At 46.6% G+C, this 18,067-nt stretch overlaps 1 protein-coding gene across 4 annotated transcripts; it reads right to left on the reverse strand.

The window, feature by feature from the left end:
* Positions 1-12,297: 12,297 nt before the first annotated feature.
* LOC103720313 (uncharacterized) lies at positions 12,298-17,790 on the reverse strand. 4 transcript variants are annotated; one of them, XM_088701473.2, is made up of 5 exons: positions 17,003-17,790; positions 13,834-13,958; positions 13,296-13,610; positions 12,984-13,153; positions 12,298-12,820 (listed from the first exon to the last, which is right to left on the reverse strand). In XM_088701473.2, the coding sequence occupies exons 1-5, from the start codon at positions 17,297-17,299 to the stop codon at positions 12,426-12,428; spliced, it is 1,302 nt and encodes a 433-aa protein (XP_088557599.2). In that variant the 5' UTR covers positions 17,300-17,790; the 3' UTR covers positions 12,298-12,425. The 4 variants fall into 4 exon arrangements, with proteins under 4 accessions (XP_088557599.2, XP_088557598.2, XP_088557600.2 ...); XM_088701472.2 differs by having other exon boundaries at positions 13,296-13,613; positions 17,003-17,789; XM_088701474.2 differs by having other exon boundaries at positions 13,296-13,613; positions 13,834-13,963; positions 17,003-17,143.
* Positions 17,791-18,067: the final 277 nt, after the last annotated feature.

Genomic DNA, 18,067 nt, shown 5'->3' on the forward strand with positions numbered 1-18,067 from the left:
GGACTTTTCCAGATGTAAGCTTTAAGTCCACACGTCCTACTCCTAACACACGCGCATCCGAGCTGTTTGCCATGATCACAGCTCCTCCACTTGAGATCTGGTAAGAAGAAAACCAGGAGCGATCCGAACAAATATAAATACCAGCTCCGGTATCAATCCACCAATCAAGTGCTTGTAAAGTCATGTTAACTTCAGGAGTGAAGAAAACAGACCTGAAAACTATCTCAGAGGAGCCAGCGCCGGAAGTCACCATGTTGACTTGAGCACTGGATGTATGTGGACCCTTCTTCTTAGATTGAAGAGGTGCAGTCTTCTTATAGAAGCACTGTGGAGACAAATGGTTGGTCCGACCACACACATAACAGAAACGAGCACCACCTTCCTCTTTCTTCTTCTTCTGCTCCTGGGATTGAATAGGCTTCCCATTGTAGTGGTGGTTAGGGTTTCTAGGGTTGTAGGGTTTCTTCTTGAAATTCTTACGGAAGGGTCGGTTCTGATTTTTCTTAGGAGGAGCTTCTACATTATACGCATTATTTTTAGGTCCAGTAGAGGTATTATTTCTAAGCCTATGCTGCTCTTCAATCCTAATGGAGTTTAAGACTTGGGTTAGGGTGAGAATTCCTTGGGTATGGCTCAGGGTCTTAGCAAAATCAGACCAGGAAGTAGGTAGTTTATCTATCAAACAGGCTACCTGGAATGATTCATCCAAATTGGTTCCATTAGCCCTAAGCTGGTGGATCAGGGTTTCAAATTCATGAATTTGGTCATTCATAGGCTTTGAGTCCACCATCCTAAACTTATTGAAATCGGAGGCCTTGAACCTCTTTACCCCAGCATCATCAAGACCATATTTGCTATCTAGGGTGTCCTAGAGTTCTTTGGCATTCTTGGCTGTGTAATAGATATCATACAGCCTCTCAGAAAGAGCACCTAGGATTCTATGGATACAATGATAATCTATCTCATCAGGTGTCCTAGAGGGTGTGCTAGTGGAGGCAGAATGTTCAGTGTTGGAAGAGGTAGTTGGGTTGGACCCGTTATCAACTTCGGTCGTACTTTCACCTATGGCTGAGATTAACCCTAATGTGGTGAGACAGAACCGCATTTGGTTCTGCCACCTCCTAAAGTTATGGCCATCAAAATTTTCAGGTTTGGCACTAAGATGGTCACTAGTGTTTGAGGCCATAGGATCAGGGTTACAGAATAGTGACAGAAATCTGATTGAAGGCAAAAAAAAAAATCTATGTCAAAAGATTGCACTAATATTTATATTGAACTTTGGATGTCTAATTGATATATCCAAAAAACTAATAGCCAGATCAGCTCCAGATCGGTGATGGAGCACTAGGCTCACTTAAGTACCAGCCTTTCTTAGGCACGTATGCCTTTTTGACAAGCTTTTCTTAGACACTATTAGTTAGTGGATATAATCACTAGAAATCACACAAATTCAATATTTAAAATAACCTAAATGCAAATTTAAACGAATTAACTAATTTTTGAATTTTTTTTTTGTTTGACCTTTTCGAATTAGTAACAATTGATTACTAAATTTAATTCTAGCAAAACAATTATTGTAATTGAAATCTAATTTATCAATTCAATAAATTATATATAGTAGAATTGATTTATTTTCTTATTAGAATAATTAATTACTAATTTTGTAGCAAATCAATTATTGTAATTAAGATGTCAATTCGATGAATTAAAAGATTTATTTTTTTATTAGAATAATTGATTAAGATCTAATAAGTCAATTCAATAGATTAATTATTATATATCAACCAATTTCCGAATTTTCCGTTTGAATGGGATCTGGAAATTACTCCTTGAGGAGTCCAAATGGAGGTATAATAAACCTCTTGGAGGTTAACCAAATTATTAACTCTTTAGAATAATTTATTATTAATGATGTGCTAGCAAAAATAATTATTGCAATTAAAATCTAATATGCCACAATTGTAATAAAGAATTTAATTAATTATATATTACTAACAAAAAACAAATACTTCTTTGGATTGTTAGCAATATATCTCCTAACTAAATAAACAAATCTATAAATTCAATTAATAAAAAATCTTAAAGGAAATAATATACATGCATATCATTCGGCATCCAAATAATTCTATTTTAATACAAAATAAATCTATTCTAGCACAAAGTTAATCTATGCATTTAATAAGTTTATGTTATAGAATTTCAAATCCTACAAATCTACTAATATTAAATTAAAAATAAAAGTAGAAGAAAGTAGCCTGATTGAAAGCAGGTCGAAGCGCGTAGACGCTGTCCCAAAGAAGTATTTGCCCCCACGTACGGGTCACCCGGCAATTCTTCTCGGAGATACGACGACCCTACAACCTCTTCTTCGGCACGTCTCGGAAGAAGTCAAAACGAATCCGATCGGACTTGCAGATCCAGCAAAGAGCAGTATGAAAAGAATAAAATAAAACTGAATAAAAATGTAAAAATGAAAATCGGAAGTGGCTAAGGGGAAGAAGAATTTCTCCAGAGTTTTTCCACTATTTTTCTATATTTTTTTCGTACTCCTAAAGAGATGAAATGGAGGGGTTTATATAGGGATTTAATCGGGGGCAATATGGTCTTTTCAGCGGACGCGTCCGTGCCTTCCGCGGACGTGTCCGCGCAACGTGCGCCAACGGGCGCACGCATCCCATTTAATGCAAACGAAAATGCCCGTTGGCATTTTCGTTTTCAAACGAGCACGCGGCCGCGGCCGCGGCCGTTTCCAAAGCGTAACGCCCGTTGGGCGTTACCCTTTTTTTTTTTTTCTCAAACGCGCACGCGGCCAAATTTCGGGCCGCGTGCGCATTTAAATTTTTTCCAACAGAGTAGAGGGCATTTGATACTCTACGCAGCCTTGGGGGCGATATCCTTCTAACCGGCCTTCTGAGCGAGGAGGCTTTGATGAACATCGGCTTGAGCTCGGCGCGCCCCGAGGGTAAGAGCGGTCGCACTGCTCCTCCTTCATTTTGCTATTTTTTGTCTTATTTGCTTCTTTCCTTTTCTTAGTGCTGATCTAACACTTAGAAATTTTTTCTTCTCTCCAGACATTCCCAACATGGTGACGAGCAACACCGCGCTTTTCTCCCGTCTTAAGAGGAGAGCGGCCGAAGCTGGCGGGGCTCTTTCCAAGCTCAAGAAGAAGGCCAGGTCGGCCAAGTCGGCCTCAACTTCTGCTCCTGCTGAGGCGAGAGGCTCTGGGGCCGGAACTTCCGGATCCGTCCGGATAGAGGCCCTGGCTATCGAGCGGGCGAGCTCGGGTTCTAAGGGGCTGACGGGTTCGGCGCCCCCTGCTTGCCCCGTCCCCATCTCTCAGCGGCCTGGTCGGCCAGTCGTTCGCCTGCGATGCTCGTGCCCCCAACCGAGCAAGGGCCCCGGAGTTTCAAGCTCGGACAGGCCGAGTTCGTCGAGGGCCGGAGATCGCTCCGGGATGGGGTCCAATGACCCGGAGTCCCCGATCCATGAGGGCAATTTGGCCCTCCGAGACAGCGAAGTCGCACGCGCAGTATTTTGCCGCGCGTTGCTCCCAGCCGACCGGGCCGAGTTCGAAGCCATCGAGCTCGAAGATATCGTCGATCAGACATACTGTAATGTTGCCCGAGTAAGTCGCCTTCTCATTTTTTGCTTTGGTTATTGGTATTTCCTCCACGTTTACTTATCGTTATTTTTCCTGCAGCATCTCCATGAGATCGACACACTGGTATTCATAGCCTTGGGATGCCAGAATGAGGCTCGGCGATTCCAGAGGCAGCTGGAGATGGCCGAGAAGAGGCTCGCCGACTCTGAGGCCGCATAGGCGGAGGCTGCCGAGGCCAAGCGGCGATCGGCAGTCGATCAACTTGAGGAGGAGAGGGCCGCGCACGCTCTGACGAGGTCGGAGTTGTGCGCCTCTGAGGCGCATATGGCCGAGGCCCGTGCCGAGGCCATCGGCCACAAATACGAGGGCAGGATTCTCCGCCTGAAAGTCGAGCAGCTCGAGGCTCGAGAGAAGAGGGCGCTGGAGCAGGTCCAGAACGCAGTGGAACTCTTCAAAGAGTCGGAGGAGTTCCGCGACATGTTGGAGAAGGAGGCCGTGGATGGGTTTCTCCACGGCTTCGAAAATTTTTGGAGGCAGATGCATAGGTTCTACCCCCAGCTCGACCTTGAGGGTATTCGGCTTAGGTCGGGGATCGGCGAAGAGAGCGAGTTCGATCTTCCCGCAACCCTTGAGGCCGAGGAGGAGGTCGTCGAGGCCGAGACTGACGCAGCCGAGCAAGCGGCCCAAGAGACTCCCCTTGGGAAAGTTGCCGGGGGCATCCCCGAGGCCGCTAGCGAGGCCCCATCTGAGGCCGCCGGGCATGGGATGATCTAATCATTAAAAAGTGGAGTATTCGCCAAAGAGCTAGAAGGTCCCGAGCCAATTCCTGCCGAGGACCCTCAAGTGATCATCGTGGATGACCCTGAGGTCGATGCCGATGCGGCTGCAGCTCCCTAGGACTTAGCCTTCTCTTTTTGTTTTTCTTTTTTGTAAGCGAGTTCGACTCTTGAATACGGCCGAACCTCAATTTTGTACTCGGCCTTTAGGCCTTTATTAATGAAGAACTTCCTTTTTCCAAATTTATGCTTGTCTCTTTTTCGCATAGTAGGTAAACTTTTACCTTGGCTGCTTAAGTTGAATTTCCCTCCTACAAATTTCTCTAAGTCTTCAAGCTCAGTTAAATCCATAGACTTAGATTCCGGTAGCGTTCGCTAAGTTGCCAGGCTTAGCTTTGATAGGGATCGTGTTAAGGCTCCGGGTTTAAACTTTAGGACAACTCGCTAAGCCTTTGAGCTCGGGCTTCGAAGAAGTCCCACTAAGCCTTTAGGTTTACCTTCTGAAAAATTTGGCCAAGTCCTTGGGCTCGGCTTCCAGAGTAAGCTTGTCAAAGCCTTAAGGTCGGGCTTCAAAGAGCTCCTACTAGGCATTTAGATTTTCCTTCTGAAAAATTTGGCCAAGTCCTTGGGCTCGGCTTCCAGAGTAAGCTTGTCAAAGCTTTAGGGTTGGGCCCCAAAGAGATCGTAAACCGAGGTCGGGCTACCGTTGGGGCTTTCGTACCTTTTAATCTCGAACTTGGTCGGAGTATCAACAAGTAGAATCGGAACTTACGGTGAGTGACTTGGCACTTTCGAGCTTGGCCAGAGTATCATCAGGCGGAGCTCGAGGTCGTCGCTACAGGCCGTCGTCGGCTTAAATCGACGTTCGGACTCGGCCAAGCTCTCGTTCAAAGGGCTCCGGAGCAAGTGAAGATTGTCTCGGAGATTAGTGGTGAGGAGAGTACGCGCGGGGTTAAGGGAACCTCGACTCATGGTTGATTCAGGAGAGCATCCCGACCTTGGTCAGGGGGTTCTGAGCTTAGTCGGGGTTTTGCCGACCGTCTTGTAATATAAGCAAGTAAATGCAATGACATAGGTGCTGGGTAGGGTTATACCTCTTGCACCATCGGAGCCGGGCATCTCAAGTGGAGGTGAGCGACTCCGCTTTGTGATTGGCCTTTAGGGGCGTTCCTCGGCATGTAGTCCGTTTCCACAAGTGGTGTTATCTGTTGTAGGGATGGTGCTTTAGTTGGAGTCTCGCGCAACAGCGTAGCTCACACCGACCGAGCAGGGGAGAATGCTGTGTTCCCTACGGGGTATTGTCTGCTTTAGGCACGCCTGCACGCTCGAGGGTCCGCGAAGGTACTACCCCGTTGTTGAGGGCCTCGGGGGTCCGCGAAGGTACTACCCCGTCGTTGAGGGTCTCCGGGTCCGCGAAGGTACTACCCTATCGTTGAGGGCCTCGGGGGTCCACGAAGGTACTACCCCGTTGTTGAGGGTCTCGGAGGTCCGCGAAGGTACTACCCCGTTGTTGAAGGCCTCGGAGGTCCGCGAAGGTACTACCCCGTTGTTGAAGGCCTTTCCGAGGTCGAGGAAGCTTGGGCTCACTGTCGACTCAGTGGGGCATCCCGACCTTAGTCGGAGAATTGAGCACGAGGTCGAGGGAGCTTGGGCTCGCTGTCGACCTGGTGACGCTTCCCGAGGTCGAGAGAGTTTGGGCTCACTGTTGAACAACGGAGCATCCCGATCTTGGTCAGAGTCTTTAAGGGAGATCGAGACTGAGCTCGACGTCGACGTGGCGAGGTGTTCCAGGCTTGGCTGAAGCATCCGAATCTGGTCGGGCATCTGAGCTTGGTCGAGTTTTCTGAAGATCACAAGTGTCCCAATATCAGGAGGAGCACGGAATAATTAAAGGAGAACTGTGAATGAATTAACATGAGAGGGGACGAGAATCGTATTTCCAATCGCCGAGGACCCCTGGAGGGTTTACTGGTAATACATCCGAAGATTTTCGAAATTCCAGCTTCGTGGAATAAGGGTCCCCTTAAGAGATTCCAACTTGTATGCTCCGGGTCGTTGGACTCGTGCGATCCGGTAGGGTCCTTCTCAGTTCGGGGCAAGCTTCCCCTGCTCGGTGGGCTGAGAAACTTCTGCTCTCCTGGGGACAAGATCTTCTGCCTTGAAAAGCTTGGCCTTCACTCAGGAGTTGTAGTATTGCGCCGTATTTCGTTGATATCTTACCATACGAACTCGAGCTGCCTCCCTTGTCTCCTCGATGAGGTCCAGGTTGCCCCTGAGTTGGGAGGAGTTGGAGGTTGCGTCGTAATGTTCCACTCTTAGTGAGGGGAGTCCAACTTCCAGAGGGATGACAGCTTCCGTTCCGTATGCCAAGTTGAAGGAGGTCTCGCAGAGGACATTGTAGAGGTCATCGACCCATTGCCCCTTGGATCGGTCGAGCCTAGCCTTGAGCCCCTGGAGGATGGTGCGATTCGTTACCTCGGTTTCTCCATTCGTCTGTGGATGGGCTACCGAGGTGAAGCGGTGATCGATGCCGAGCTCAGAGCAGAATTCTCTGAAATGGGTGTTGTCGAACTGGCGGCCGTTATCAGATATAAGGATGCGGGTGAGTCCAAATCGGCAGATTATTGACTTCCAAATAAAGTTTCGCATCTTCTGTTCGGAGATCCGGACCACTGGTTCGGCTTCGACCCATTTGGTGAAGTAGTTGATGGAGACGACCAGAAATTTTTTCTGCCCGGTAGCCAAGGAGAATGGCCCCATGATGTCAATCCCCCATTGGGCGAATGGCCAGGGGGCGTCGATCGAGGTCAGCGGAGCCGAAGGTCGGCGCTGGATGTTGACGTTCTGTCGGCATGGATCGCACCTTCGGACGAAGTCCGTTGCATCCTTTTGAAGTGTGGGCCAATAGTATCCTTGGCGCAAGATTTTGTGGGCCAGTGCTCGGCCTCCCAGATGGTTTCCGCATATCCCTTCGTGAACCTCTTGCATAGCATAGTCCGCCTCTAACGGGCAGAGGTATCTGAGGAGGGGAGAGGTGAAAGATTTTCGGTAAAGCTTGCCTTCATATAATATGTATCGGAAGGCTAGACGCCTGATTCGGCAAGCCTCAAGCTAATCGTTGGAGTGGGCCTCATTTTGTAGATAGTTGACGAGCTCGTCCATCCAACTCAGCTCGATGTCGACGCAGAGGGTTGGCTCAGGCTCCTCTGTGCTGGGCGTTTGGAGATATTCGAGCATTGTCGCCTTAGGAAGCTCGCTCATGCGGGAAGTCGCCAGCTTCGACAGTTGATCTGCCCTTAGGTTCTCCGTCCTGGGAATGTACTGGATATTGAAGGAGCCTAAGGTGGATGTAAGGTCTTGCACCTTTTGGAGATATCTCTGCATCGATGGCTCTCTTGCTTCAATGTCTTACAGAATCTGGCTTACGACCAGTTGGGAGTTACTAAAGACCTTCAGGTCCTCTGCTTTCAGTTCCTTTGCCAATTTGAGCCTGGCGATGAGCGCCTCGTACTCTGCCTCATTGTTCGAGGCTGAAAACTCGAGGCGTAGGGCCTGCTCCGCGACTACTCCATCTGGGCTTGTAAGGATAAGACCTGCTCCGCTACCCCCCGAGGTCGAGGAGCCGTCCACATATAGGACCCATGGCTGCCTCGGGGTCTCCTCCATTGGCATGAGTAGGAGCTTAGGATCGTCCGGTAAAGTGCACTCCACTATGAAATCGGCGAGTGCTTGAGCTTTGATCGCCGGCCTCGGACGGTATTCGAGGTCGAACTCCCCGAGCTCGATGCCCACTTGGCAATCCTCCCGTTGCGATCCGAGCATTGCAGAATCTGCTTCATAGGTTGGTCGGTCAGTATGCCCATAGTGTGGGCCTGAAAGTAGCGACGGAGCCTCCGAGCCGAGATGACCAGGGTAAAAATTGTTTTCTCCAGTTTAGAATATCGGGTCTCGGCATCCCTCAGGACCCGGCTGGTATAATACACTGATTTTTGAAGCTTGCTCTCTTCTCGGACCATGACCGAGCTTACCGCAACCGGGGAGACGGCCAGGTACAAATAGAGGAGCTCATCCTGCTTTGGTTTTGTGAGTAATGGAGGGGAAGCAAGGAGATGCCTAAGCTCTTCAAAAGCTTGCTGACATTTTTCCGACCACAGGAAGTTCTTCGGTCGCTTGAGGATTGTGAAGAATGGGAGGCACCGCTCGGCCGACCTGGAAACAAATCTTTCTAGAGCCGCGACCCATCCCGTGAGCCGCTGTACCTCCTTGACCGTCTTTGGTGGCACCATCTCTTGCAGCGCTTGGATCTTCTCGAAATTTGCTTTGATTCCACGCTGGGTGACTACGAAGCCAAGAAATTTGCCCGAGGTGACTCCGAATGCGCACTTAGCAGGGTTACAATCATGGAGATGACCACAGCGTCATCATGAGGAGTCTCAACTCCTTCCAAGTCCTTGTCCGCAAATGAGATGGCTTCGGAGGTGCGTGGGCGCTTCGGAGGGGTCCTTCCCTCGATTGGTTCTTCAGCCGAGCTTCATCCTCCAATGGTGTTGATGGTGCCGGTGATAGGCCCGTTGTCATTTGGATTTTCGGACGGTGCAGCATTTTCCACTGGCCTCCTTTCCTCACGCCGATTTCGCACAACCGGTTGAGTACCTCGCGATGGATAAGCGCCTCGATCTCGTCTCGAAGCTAGAAATAATCCTCCGTGTCATGGCTGTGGTCCCGGTGAAAACGACAATACTTCCTAGGATTGCGCCGAGCTCCTATATCCCGCATCGGGGGTGGAGGTCGAAAATAGTCTCGACCTTCTATCTCCATTAGGACCTCTGCCCGGGGAACATTTAGGGGGGTGTAATTCTCGTACCTCCTCGAGGGCATTCGTGGCCGCGGCAGAGATCTTGGTCGAGGCGGAGACCTTGGTCGAAGCTGTTCCCGCTGTCGAGGTGGGCTCCTCAGCCGAGGCTGGTTCTTGTCTCGGCGGGGGGATCGGCTTCTCGGGTGGCCGCGCTCTTCACAGCGTTTTTTCTGCTTCTTTGAGGCCTGCTCGGTCGCTCCCCGCCTGGAGGCGATAGCTTCTTCGGCCTTTGCATACTTCCGAGCTCGGGCCAGCATTTCAGTGAAGTCGGCGGGGAAACTCTTCTCAATGGAAAACAGAAATCTGTAGGAGCGAGCCACAGTCTTTAGTACCGACATAGCTATCGACTGGTCGAGCTCGCGGACCTCCCAGGTTGCAGCGGTAAAGCGGTCGAGGTATTCTCTGAGGGATTCCCCCTCCTTTTGCTTGACGTTCAGGAGGGAATCCAACATTTGCCGCTGGCGCCGGCTGGCAGCAAAGTTGGTGGCGAACTTCCTGCCGAGCTGCTCAAAAAAGGATACCGTGCTCGGCTTCAGTCCAGAGAACCAAAGCCGAGCCGTTCCCCGATGAGTCGCTTGGAAGGTCTTGCAGAGCACAGCCTCCGAGGACCCCTGCAATGCCATGAGGGCTCGGTAACTTTCCAAATGATCGAGGGGGTCGGTAGTTCCATTGTAGGGCTCCACTTGGGGCATTTTGAACCTTGGTGGGACCGGCTCATCCTCGATCTGGTGGGAGAAGGAGGACTTGGTGGTAAACTCAAAGTCACCCTCACGCCTTGCCTTCCTGCTGTGAAGCGCTTCAATCTGGCACTTAAGGTTCTCGACCTTCTTGTCGAGCTCCCCAGCCTGGGGGATTGCCACAATGGTTTGCTCTGGCTCATGACTGTTCGGGGCTGACTCGGCTTCCGAAAGCTGCGGCTTTCTGTTTATGCTCCTCCCTGGCAATTCTCTCCGGGGAGATGCCCGGGCTGAGCCTTGGCGACAGCATCGTTCTTCATTATTGGCCCTCGAGGAGCCGTGGAGATTTTGGCCCTGGCGCACTGGTCCGTTTGGAGGAAGCACTAGCTGAACCTGGGCCTGCGGAGGCGGCATAGGTGGGGCTTCCTTACGTTGCAGGCCTTGGACGGCTGCGGCCAAGGCTGAAACTGCTGCACCAGGATATTGAACTGTTCCGGCTGGACCTGGAGAACTGGGTTAGCCGGAGGTGGCGAGTTCTGGACAGAGTGTCCAGGACTTGGTGGGAGACGCCGGGAGGCATTGGAGGCTCCTTTGCTTCTCAACTTCATGGCCATAACTCGGGCCCTTCCTCTAGCGCCAACTGTTGCTGGAAATGGGACCCGGGGGCGGCCGTCGGCTAAGAAGGAGGAGCTCCGGCGTGAGATGGCGGATGGCGGCTTGTCGGCGGGCGGCGTCTTCCGGGGGACCTGCACAAAGCCGGTGGCCGGGGTTTCTGGCGCCGGCCCTCCGATGCTTAAGTCAGAGGGGGCAAATGTATGGGAGGAGAGGAAATATGTCTCAGGAGTTTCAGAGTCCAACCCCCTCTAAGATGGAGGGGTATAGAATTACCTGTGATGTGACGGGGCGAACGGGTTGCCGTCATGATTGAGCACATCGTATGAATTAATGGACGATCGTGTGAATTAATGCATTGCCGTAGGAGATCAGGCCGGAGCCAATGAGTCGTCATGGCTGCTCGGACGTAGCCGAGCGGGTCAACTGTTTATCGTGGAGGGCTTGAGTTCCGTAGATAGCATGCGCATTAATTGTTGAGTGAGCCGGAGATCAGCAGAGGCCATGCGCATTGATTGTTGAGTGAGCCGGAGATCAGCAGAGACCATGCGCATTGATTGTTGAGTGAGCCGGAGATCAACAGAGGCCATACGCATTGATTGTTGACAGCGGTAGTAGGGTATGGTCCCCGTTTGAACTGTAGAAGGATATGACCGCGGCGGGTGGATGGTGAGGCCGGGCTTCCGAGGTCGAGAATGTTGAGGTCGGACGTCTCAAGGTCGAGCGCCTGGTCAGGAGCTCTGAGGTCGGGCGCCTCTGAAGCCGGGCGTCTTCAGGTCGGGCGCCTCTGTGTTGGGCGTCTTGGTCACATGCCGGCGACGCATTTATGTGCTTCGGGGCAATTTATATTTCCCCAACAATAAGAAATAGTGGTATGCTGTGTCCCAAGTTTCCTAACAAATTTATAATCCGACGGCGATTGCCTTCATATTTACTTCAAGGTTCAAGATCGATAATGAAAAATAAACAAAATCACCCCGATAAGGCGATAATGCAAATGCAATGACCTATCCTGTTTTAATAAATCTGATATATTTGTATTAATTAGTAACGCATACTATTCTGGTTATGCAAATTGGCACTAATACTTATCCCTGAAAAAAAATTATGAATATATGATTGAATTGCCAATTTTGTTTTCACGCTCTTGTGCAGGCACAATAGCACAAGGCTTTGAATGATTGTATACTGATGAGGCACTACATAAATTGGAAAAGTTATCTACTTTAATATATAAACATCTTAAAAGAATCAAACACGACAGTCCAAATTCTGTACCAGCAAAATAGAAAAGCAAAAAAGCACCAGAAATCTTGGTAAAATTGGGGGAGGATAACACTCGTTTCTTACAAAAGGAATAGCAAGATACAAGGCTATAGCACAAATCAACTGTAGAGCAACAATACCAAGACGAAATCATTCAACAGAACCAATACAAACCACCATGAGCTCCTGTTATTTCCTAAATCTAAAAATATATTTCCAGGAAAACAGACAACAACCTTTACAGATATATCATTTAAAACAAAGTATTGATTTATATTAAACTTTACGTGCAAAGGAAAACAGGAGAGAAGAATAACAGGTCATTACAAATGTATAAACCATATCTCGATAAAATATATTTTATGATTTGAATAAAAGAAAAACTGTGAGGTATGAACTTGAATCCCATGCATAACTTGTGCAACAAAACAGTTGTTTGTTACGTCCAATCACAACAAGCTTCTGCGTTTTCTATTTTCTCCAGATTACAAGAAAAAACAGAGCTTTCAGTTCCAAGAAACTTGCGTCTTTGATTGCACGCAATAGGTATCATCCAGCTATTAAAAAAATGTTCGACCACATTTGACCAGATCACTGGGGAGAAAAAATACCCAGGAATCATCCACTACTACAGTCATTTAAAATTCCCTACCGCTAATAACAGTTTGTGAAAGTCTCACCCTGATGGCTTCAAATTCAGCAGCCTCCCTTTCCTCACTTGTTAGCCATGAAGATAGACATAGATCAAAAACATCTTTGCCAGAGATCATAGTCGAACACCCCTTAAGGTTGCTCAAATTTCCAAATCTAATTATCTTCTCTATATTGATAGCAGAGGGTTCTTCAGCAAATGTTGATAGGATTTCTTTTATAGCACTGCACCAGATGGGTCGGGCTAGCTTCAAGAACTCATAAACAGCAAGCACTGGAAGATCAACACTCCCTAGATCAGATTCAACTTGTCCACTTCTTCCATGGTAATCTGATCCTCCAAGCTTCACAAGCTTATAAGTATCAGCTAGATCACTAAGTCCTGCAGAGGATTTTTCTTATCAAAACACAAGAGATGAAAGACCAAATGCAAAAAACACCTAAGCAAGAATGTAAGGTCCATATATAATTTTTCTTTTATATGCCCCTCCAACAACAGTTATAACAAATAGTCATTAAAACATGTAGAGTCCGAATCATCATACCAGCCAACTTCCCATCACTTCTATAAACCTCCATAGCATGAAGGCCAGCAGCTTTCAAACTCCTGATAACAGCACTCGGATTCTTCAATGCCCATGGATGAGCCAGAGCCGCCACGCCCCCAGTACGACAAATCAACTGCACCACAGCCTCTGCAAATGGCTCACAACCCCTAAATAAAAACAATTACCACATATGAAACAGCTTTTTGTGATATGTATGTGAAAGATTACTTCATCATGTATCACTAAAAGGAACATAAAATAAAAAAATAAATAAGAAAAAAAATTCTTGCTAGCAGGTAAAACTCTTACGTGGCATAGGCAGGTCCTCCATCATATAGATATCTGCTAAACGCTTGCTTCAAATTCTCTACATAACCAGCTTCAACCATGGCTCGAGCAACATGCAACCTTCCTGGTGCCACTCCATTCCCTGCTATTTTAGCAACATGCTCCCATTTAAGAGGCATCTTGAGTTTGCTTAGCTTCAGCAACATCTCTTTTGCACGGAGGTATCGGCCACCCCTAATACTGGCTAGTAAAACCTCCAGTTCTTCAAACTGTGCAGGCCCACAGCAACCGTAGTATGCAAGGATATGAACAGGTTCCTCAGCTTCAGAGTTTTCCCTTCTAGTTGTTAAGATTGCAAATAAGCAAGTGCATTACAAAGAAGCTACATAAGATATTTTTCGACATCAGTTACTCAAGCTGGTAAGTAAAAAGGATTCCTAATAAACAGAACCGAGGTATGAAAATAAATTAGGCTAAAAAATCAAAAATTAAAGCAAATTACTTGTGACACCACAGTTATCTCCAAAGTATTTGGATGCAATATTTCAAAATAGATTACCGTGGAGAATATACTGCACTAATCTCGACACCTGGAATGATCCTGATGTTGAACTTGCGGGCAGCTTCTGTGGCCTCTTCTATGCCAGCCATGGTGTCATGGTCTGTCAACGCAAGTACTTTCACCTGTTCTGAACACACGGTAATTCCATCATGTTTCATTATACATTAACTAAAACCTAATAACTCTTAAAGAAATCATGGATTGCAATATTATTTGAAAAATGAGAGCACACAATAATGTTTGGCCCTTGATTTATTTGAACTCTCACAGCATTTATTTCTAAATTAAAATAGGAAAAAATCATCAAAAGAGCATGAAAACAGTAACAACAGTACAACAGTCCCCATTATTTGCATCATGACTTATCTAGCTTAAAACCAAAATCCACAAAACAAGCCCGTCATAAGTCTAGCTCTGCAACCACATACCAGCCAGCCAACAAAATTAGATTTAGAATATCTCTTATGCTAATGAATGCAAGAAACTGAGTAATGGAAATGTCTTCTCGTTCTCCTTCTCCTTCTCCTTCTCATCGCAATCATCTTAAAAGAGAAGGAGATGCTTTAGCATAAACCACTGATAATGGGTGATGGGTTAGGCATACGTCTTTTTGTGGATGAAATATTTGGATTCAAATTCTAAATAGTGTTAGGAGCAACATACGCCATACTATACCGAACCGGACGGTACGGAATGTACCGACATTCAGTACGCTGAATCAGCCCCGTGCTAGGCATGCCGTTACAGTGACTGGATGGTACTAGTATGGGGCCTGGTACCGAGATGGCGTACCTTAGTTAGAAAGATGGTCAAAATAAATAAAGAGTTAAATGATATGGTTAGGTGACATTTCCCTGTTATAACAAAGAGAATTGACAACATAAAAATTATCTTTAAAGAGGGAGTGCTTTAGCATAAACCACTGAGAATGAGGGATGGGCTTGACATATGTCTTTTTATGGACGAAATAGCTGGATCTTAAATTCTAGATAGTGGTTGGAAGACGGTCAAAAATAAATAAAGGTTAAATGATATGGTTAGATGACATTTTCCCATTATAACAAAGGGAATTAACAACATTAAAGTAATCCTAAAAGAGGGGGTGCTTTAGCATAAACCACCGAGAATGGACGATGGGCTCGAAATATCTCTTTTTATGGACGAAATAGTTGGACCTCAAATTCCCCAAGATAAATAATGGTTAAATGATAATGTTTAGATGAGATTTCCTTGTTATAACAAAGGGAATTGACATGTCATGGTCCAGAATTAAGTTAATGTTGCTCCTTTCATGGAAGTTTAATTATGTCCATCAGTTCTAGATTGAAGAATTGCACAACATGTCAAGGTACCATTGTCTTTTTTTCCCTCCTTTCATAACTCCTTCACCTGAATGACCATAAAATATGCAATACAAAGGTAGAAAAGTATCATTCAGAAGAAAAGATCAATCAACAAAAATTCTCAACCCTAAATCAACCTCTAGAACAATAAAGTGAGCCTCCAAGGCCTAATAATTGTTGAGGATAATAGATATAACACCTCTCCAAATGAGTTCACGTTTCTTTTGATGCAAGGTCCAATCACTTATGTGGCGCCCATCCTTATTGGGCTAGCCTGTTGGCCCGGCCAGCACCCAATCATGGCCTGAAGGGCCGTTTCAGTCAAAAACAGGGCAGAGCCCTAATTGATCACGGTGGAGGAGGAAGAGTCTTCCTCCATCACAAACTCCGTTGGAGGATAGGATAAGCCTAGCCTCCACTCCTATTTAGAGCCCCCTCGATAGACCTCCACCGGTAATCATCGAGCTCCTTTCTCTCTCTTTTCTTTCTTCGAAATCATCGCATCCTATCATCATGCCCGCCGAAAATTGGGGCCGCAATGCTCATCGGAGCCGGCAAGAACCCCGAATCTTTTTTCGCTGGCCTCTTCTTTCTTTCTTGACCTGTTGCCGGTCAGATTTCTCCAAGAAATCAAGCAAAAATCACTATCTCTATTTTTATTTTTCTCTTTCTCTCTCTCTCCAGATGATTAGGATCGATAAGAATGAAGGATAGTCCAAGGCTTACAATTCGCGCTAGCAAGCTGGACGATTTTGTAGAAAAATTTTAGTATTTTAAATTGATTATAAATTCGTAGTTAATAATTTTTTGAATGTGGAGAATTATGGGCTTTGTATTTATGGTTAGATTTAGGCGTTCTGAACCAATGTTGGTTGCATTTAATGGATAAAAAAATTGAACTTTTATTTATCATATTTTATTTGAGATGGATTTAAAAGATAAATGTAATGTTGGCTTCGTGCTATCTTGGGGTATACCCTTCGATAGCACAGTCAAGCCATGCTCCGGATTTGGAGCATAATAATTTTTATCGCTAGCCACCTCCAACTCCCAAAACACATTTTGTTTCTTGAGGCTCATTCATCGTATTCTAACAAGAGGACAAAAGATGAACAAAGAGAATGAATCCAGCTATAAACTACAAAAGACAAGAGTATGCGTACCTAACAACTCATACAGAAACAACACAAGAAAAGGCATAACTCACGAAGTCAAAAGAATGCATACCGTACATTGAGAAACCTAATAAAAACAGACCAGCTATAGACCAAACATGATAATCAGAGCCAACCTAATTAAAACAGCGTATAATATCTCAGATGTCGTAAAATCAAATCATCTGAAATAAAACAGAGTAAAGATGGAGAAAGTTTTCTAAATCGCCTACATGATGGCAAAAAAAAAAAAAACCATTTCAGATAATCACGGAGCAGCAAAAGCTGGTACAGTCCTCCGTGTTCTCAAAAAAGTGAAAGAGGACGTCAGATTAAACACATAATTACTAGAACTATAATAAACCGAAGTAAAAAGAGACTCATTTCATATATTCCAGGTGATCTACCTAAGCACAAAGCAAAGATTCATAGACCGTCCCATAAGAGACAGACAATTAAGCTGCACAAGTACTTACGTGTAGCCAAAAAGAAGCGGAAAAACCAGATTTTTATATCTCGTACAGCAAAGTGGAGATTATAGACTCAAGCAACGAACTTTTTCGCAAACAGTTCCTGCGCATTACATACAAACCCCAAGAAAACGAAGAGAGAGAGAGAGAGAGAGAGAGAGAGAGAGAGAGAGAGGGAGAGACGAAATCTTTAGCTCACCCCATTCCTGTGCGCTCTCTCCACCACATCCGCGGGCGACAAGAACCCGTCGCTGCAATTCGAATGCGAGTGGAATTCAAACACCACCCTTCCCGACCCCTTTATGCCCAACGCCACCTCCTCGTCATCGGGAATGACGTCAGGAAACGCCCACTCCCGCACGAACCTCGATGCCAGTATCTCCTCCGGCGTCACCTTCTTCCCCCTCCGCCCCTTCCGCTTTCTCCTCCTCCTCCTTCCGCCACCCGCGCGTCCGTCGGCCACCGCGGCCGCCTCGTCGCTCGTATCGGGAATCATTAGAGCAGAAATCAGCAAAAAGGAGCAAACTTGGTCGTCGCCGTGCCCATCTCTCGATATATATATATATATACACACTAATACATATGAGAGAGAAGGTTGGGACGAGCGGAGGAAGGGCTCCTTGTCGTCGCTGCGGCAGAAAAGAAATCTTGGGAGCGTATTTTTGGGAACTTGCGGGAATCTACTACGTGTTGGAGTGGGGGCAAGTCACCGACCTGGCAGCAAGGCAGCCCCTTTCCGGCTTCAGAACGGACGAATGGCGAGGGAGAAAAAGTTGGTGCTTAGTGCACTTTGGATGCCGTGGACCCAGCAACAGTGCTCTTCCTCGTGGTTCGAGCGTCTTGGATTTGAGTTGAGAGATTTCTTTTTTTTTCTGGTTCTAATTGATATGGAATTCTTTTTATTACCCCACAAGTACGATAGTGCACTCTTCGTGCACCATCCAAGATTCATCCAAAATCCAAATCCACTAGTGCTACTATTGAAACAGGCCCCAATCAACTTGTCAGGCAAAAGATTAATTCAGCAAAAAATAAAAATATGTAAAGTTAAAGTACCTATGCTTGACCCATTACTTTGTGGAACCGCAGATGAATTGAACTGCCGATAATAAGCTCGAACGGGTTAGGACCATTCCCTATCTTGTACTATGGTTAAAATCAAGTATAGTTTGTTGATCTGCCTATTCCTTGAGGTTCATCTATGGTAGCATACTCTAAGATTCGGTGTCCAAATAAAGTGTATACTGCATTTATAGATACAATC

This window comes from Phoenix dactylifera, chromosome 7 (assembly GCF_051530095.1).
Source record: "Phoenix dactylifera cultivar Ajwa chromosome 7, Ajwa_hap1_PhDact_Kaust_v1.1, whole genome shotgun sequence".
NCBI classification, from domain to species: domain Eukaryota; kingdom Viridiplantae; phylum Streptophyta; class Magnoliopsida; order Arecales; family Arecaceae; genus Phoenix; species Phoenix dactylifera.

Excerpts from the sequence above, each read along its gene's own strand:
- LOC103720313 (XM_088701472.2), bottom strand. The coding sequence starts at position 17,299 with ATGATTCCCGATACGAGCGACGAGGCGGCCGCGGTGGCCGACGGACGC. Across the intron at positions 13,959-17,002 it reads AGAGAGCGCACAGGAATGGG|GTGAAAGTACTTGCGTTGAC; the intron begins GTGAGCTAAAGA and ends TGTTCAGAACAG. Across the intron at positions 13,614-13,833 it reads AGTGCAGTATATTCTCCACG|AAGGGAAAACTCTGAAGCTG; the intron begins GTAATCTATTTT and ends CTTAACAACTAG.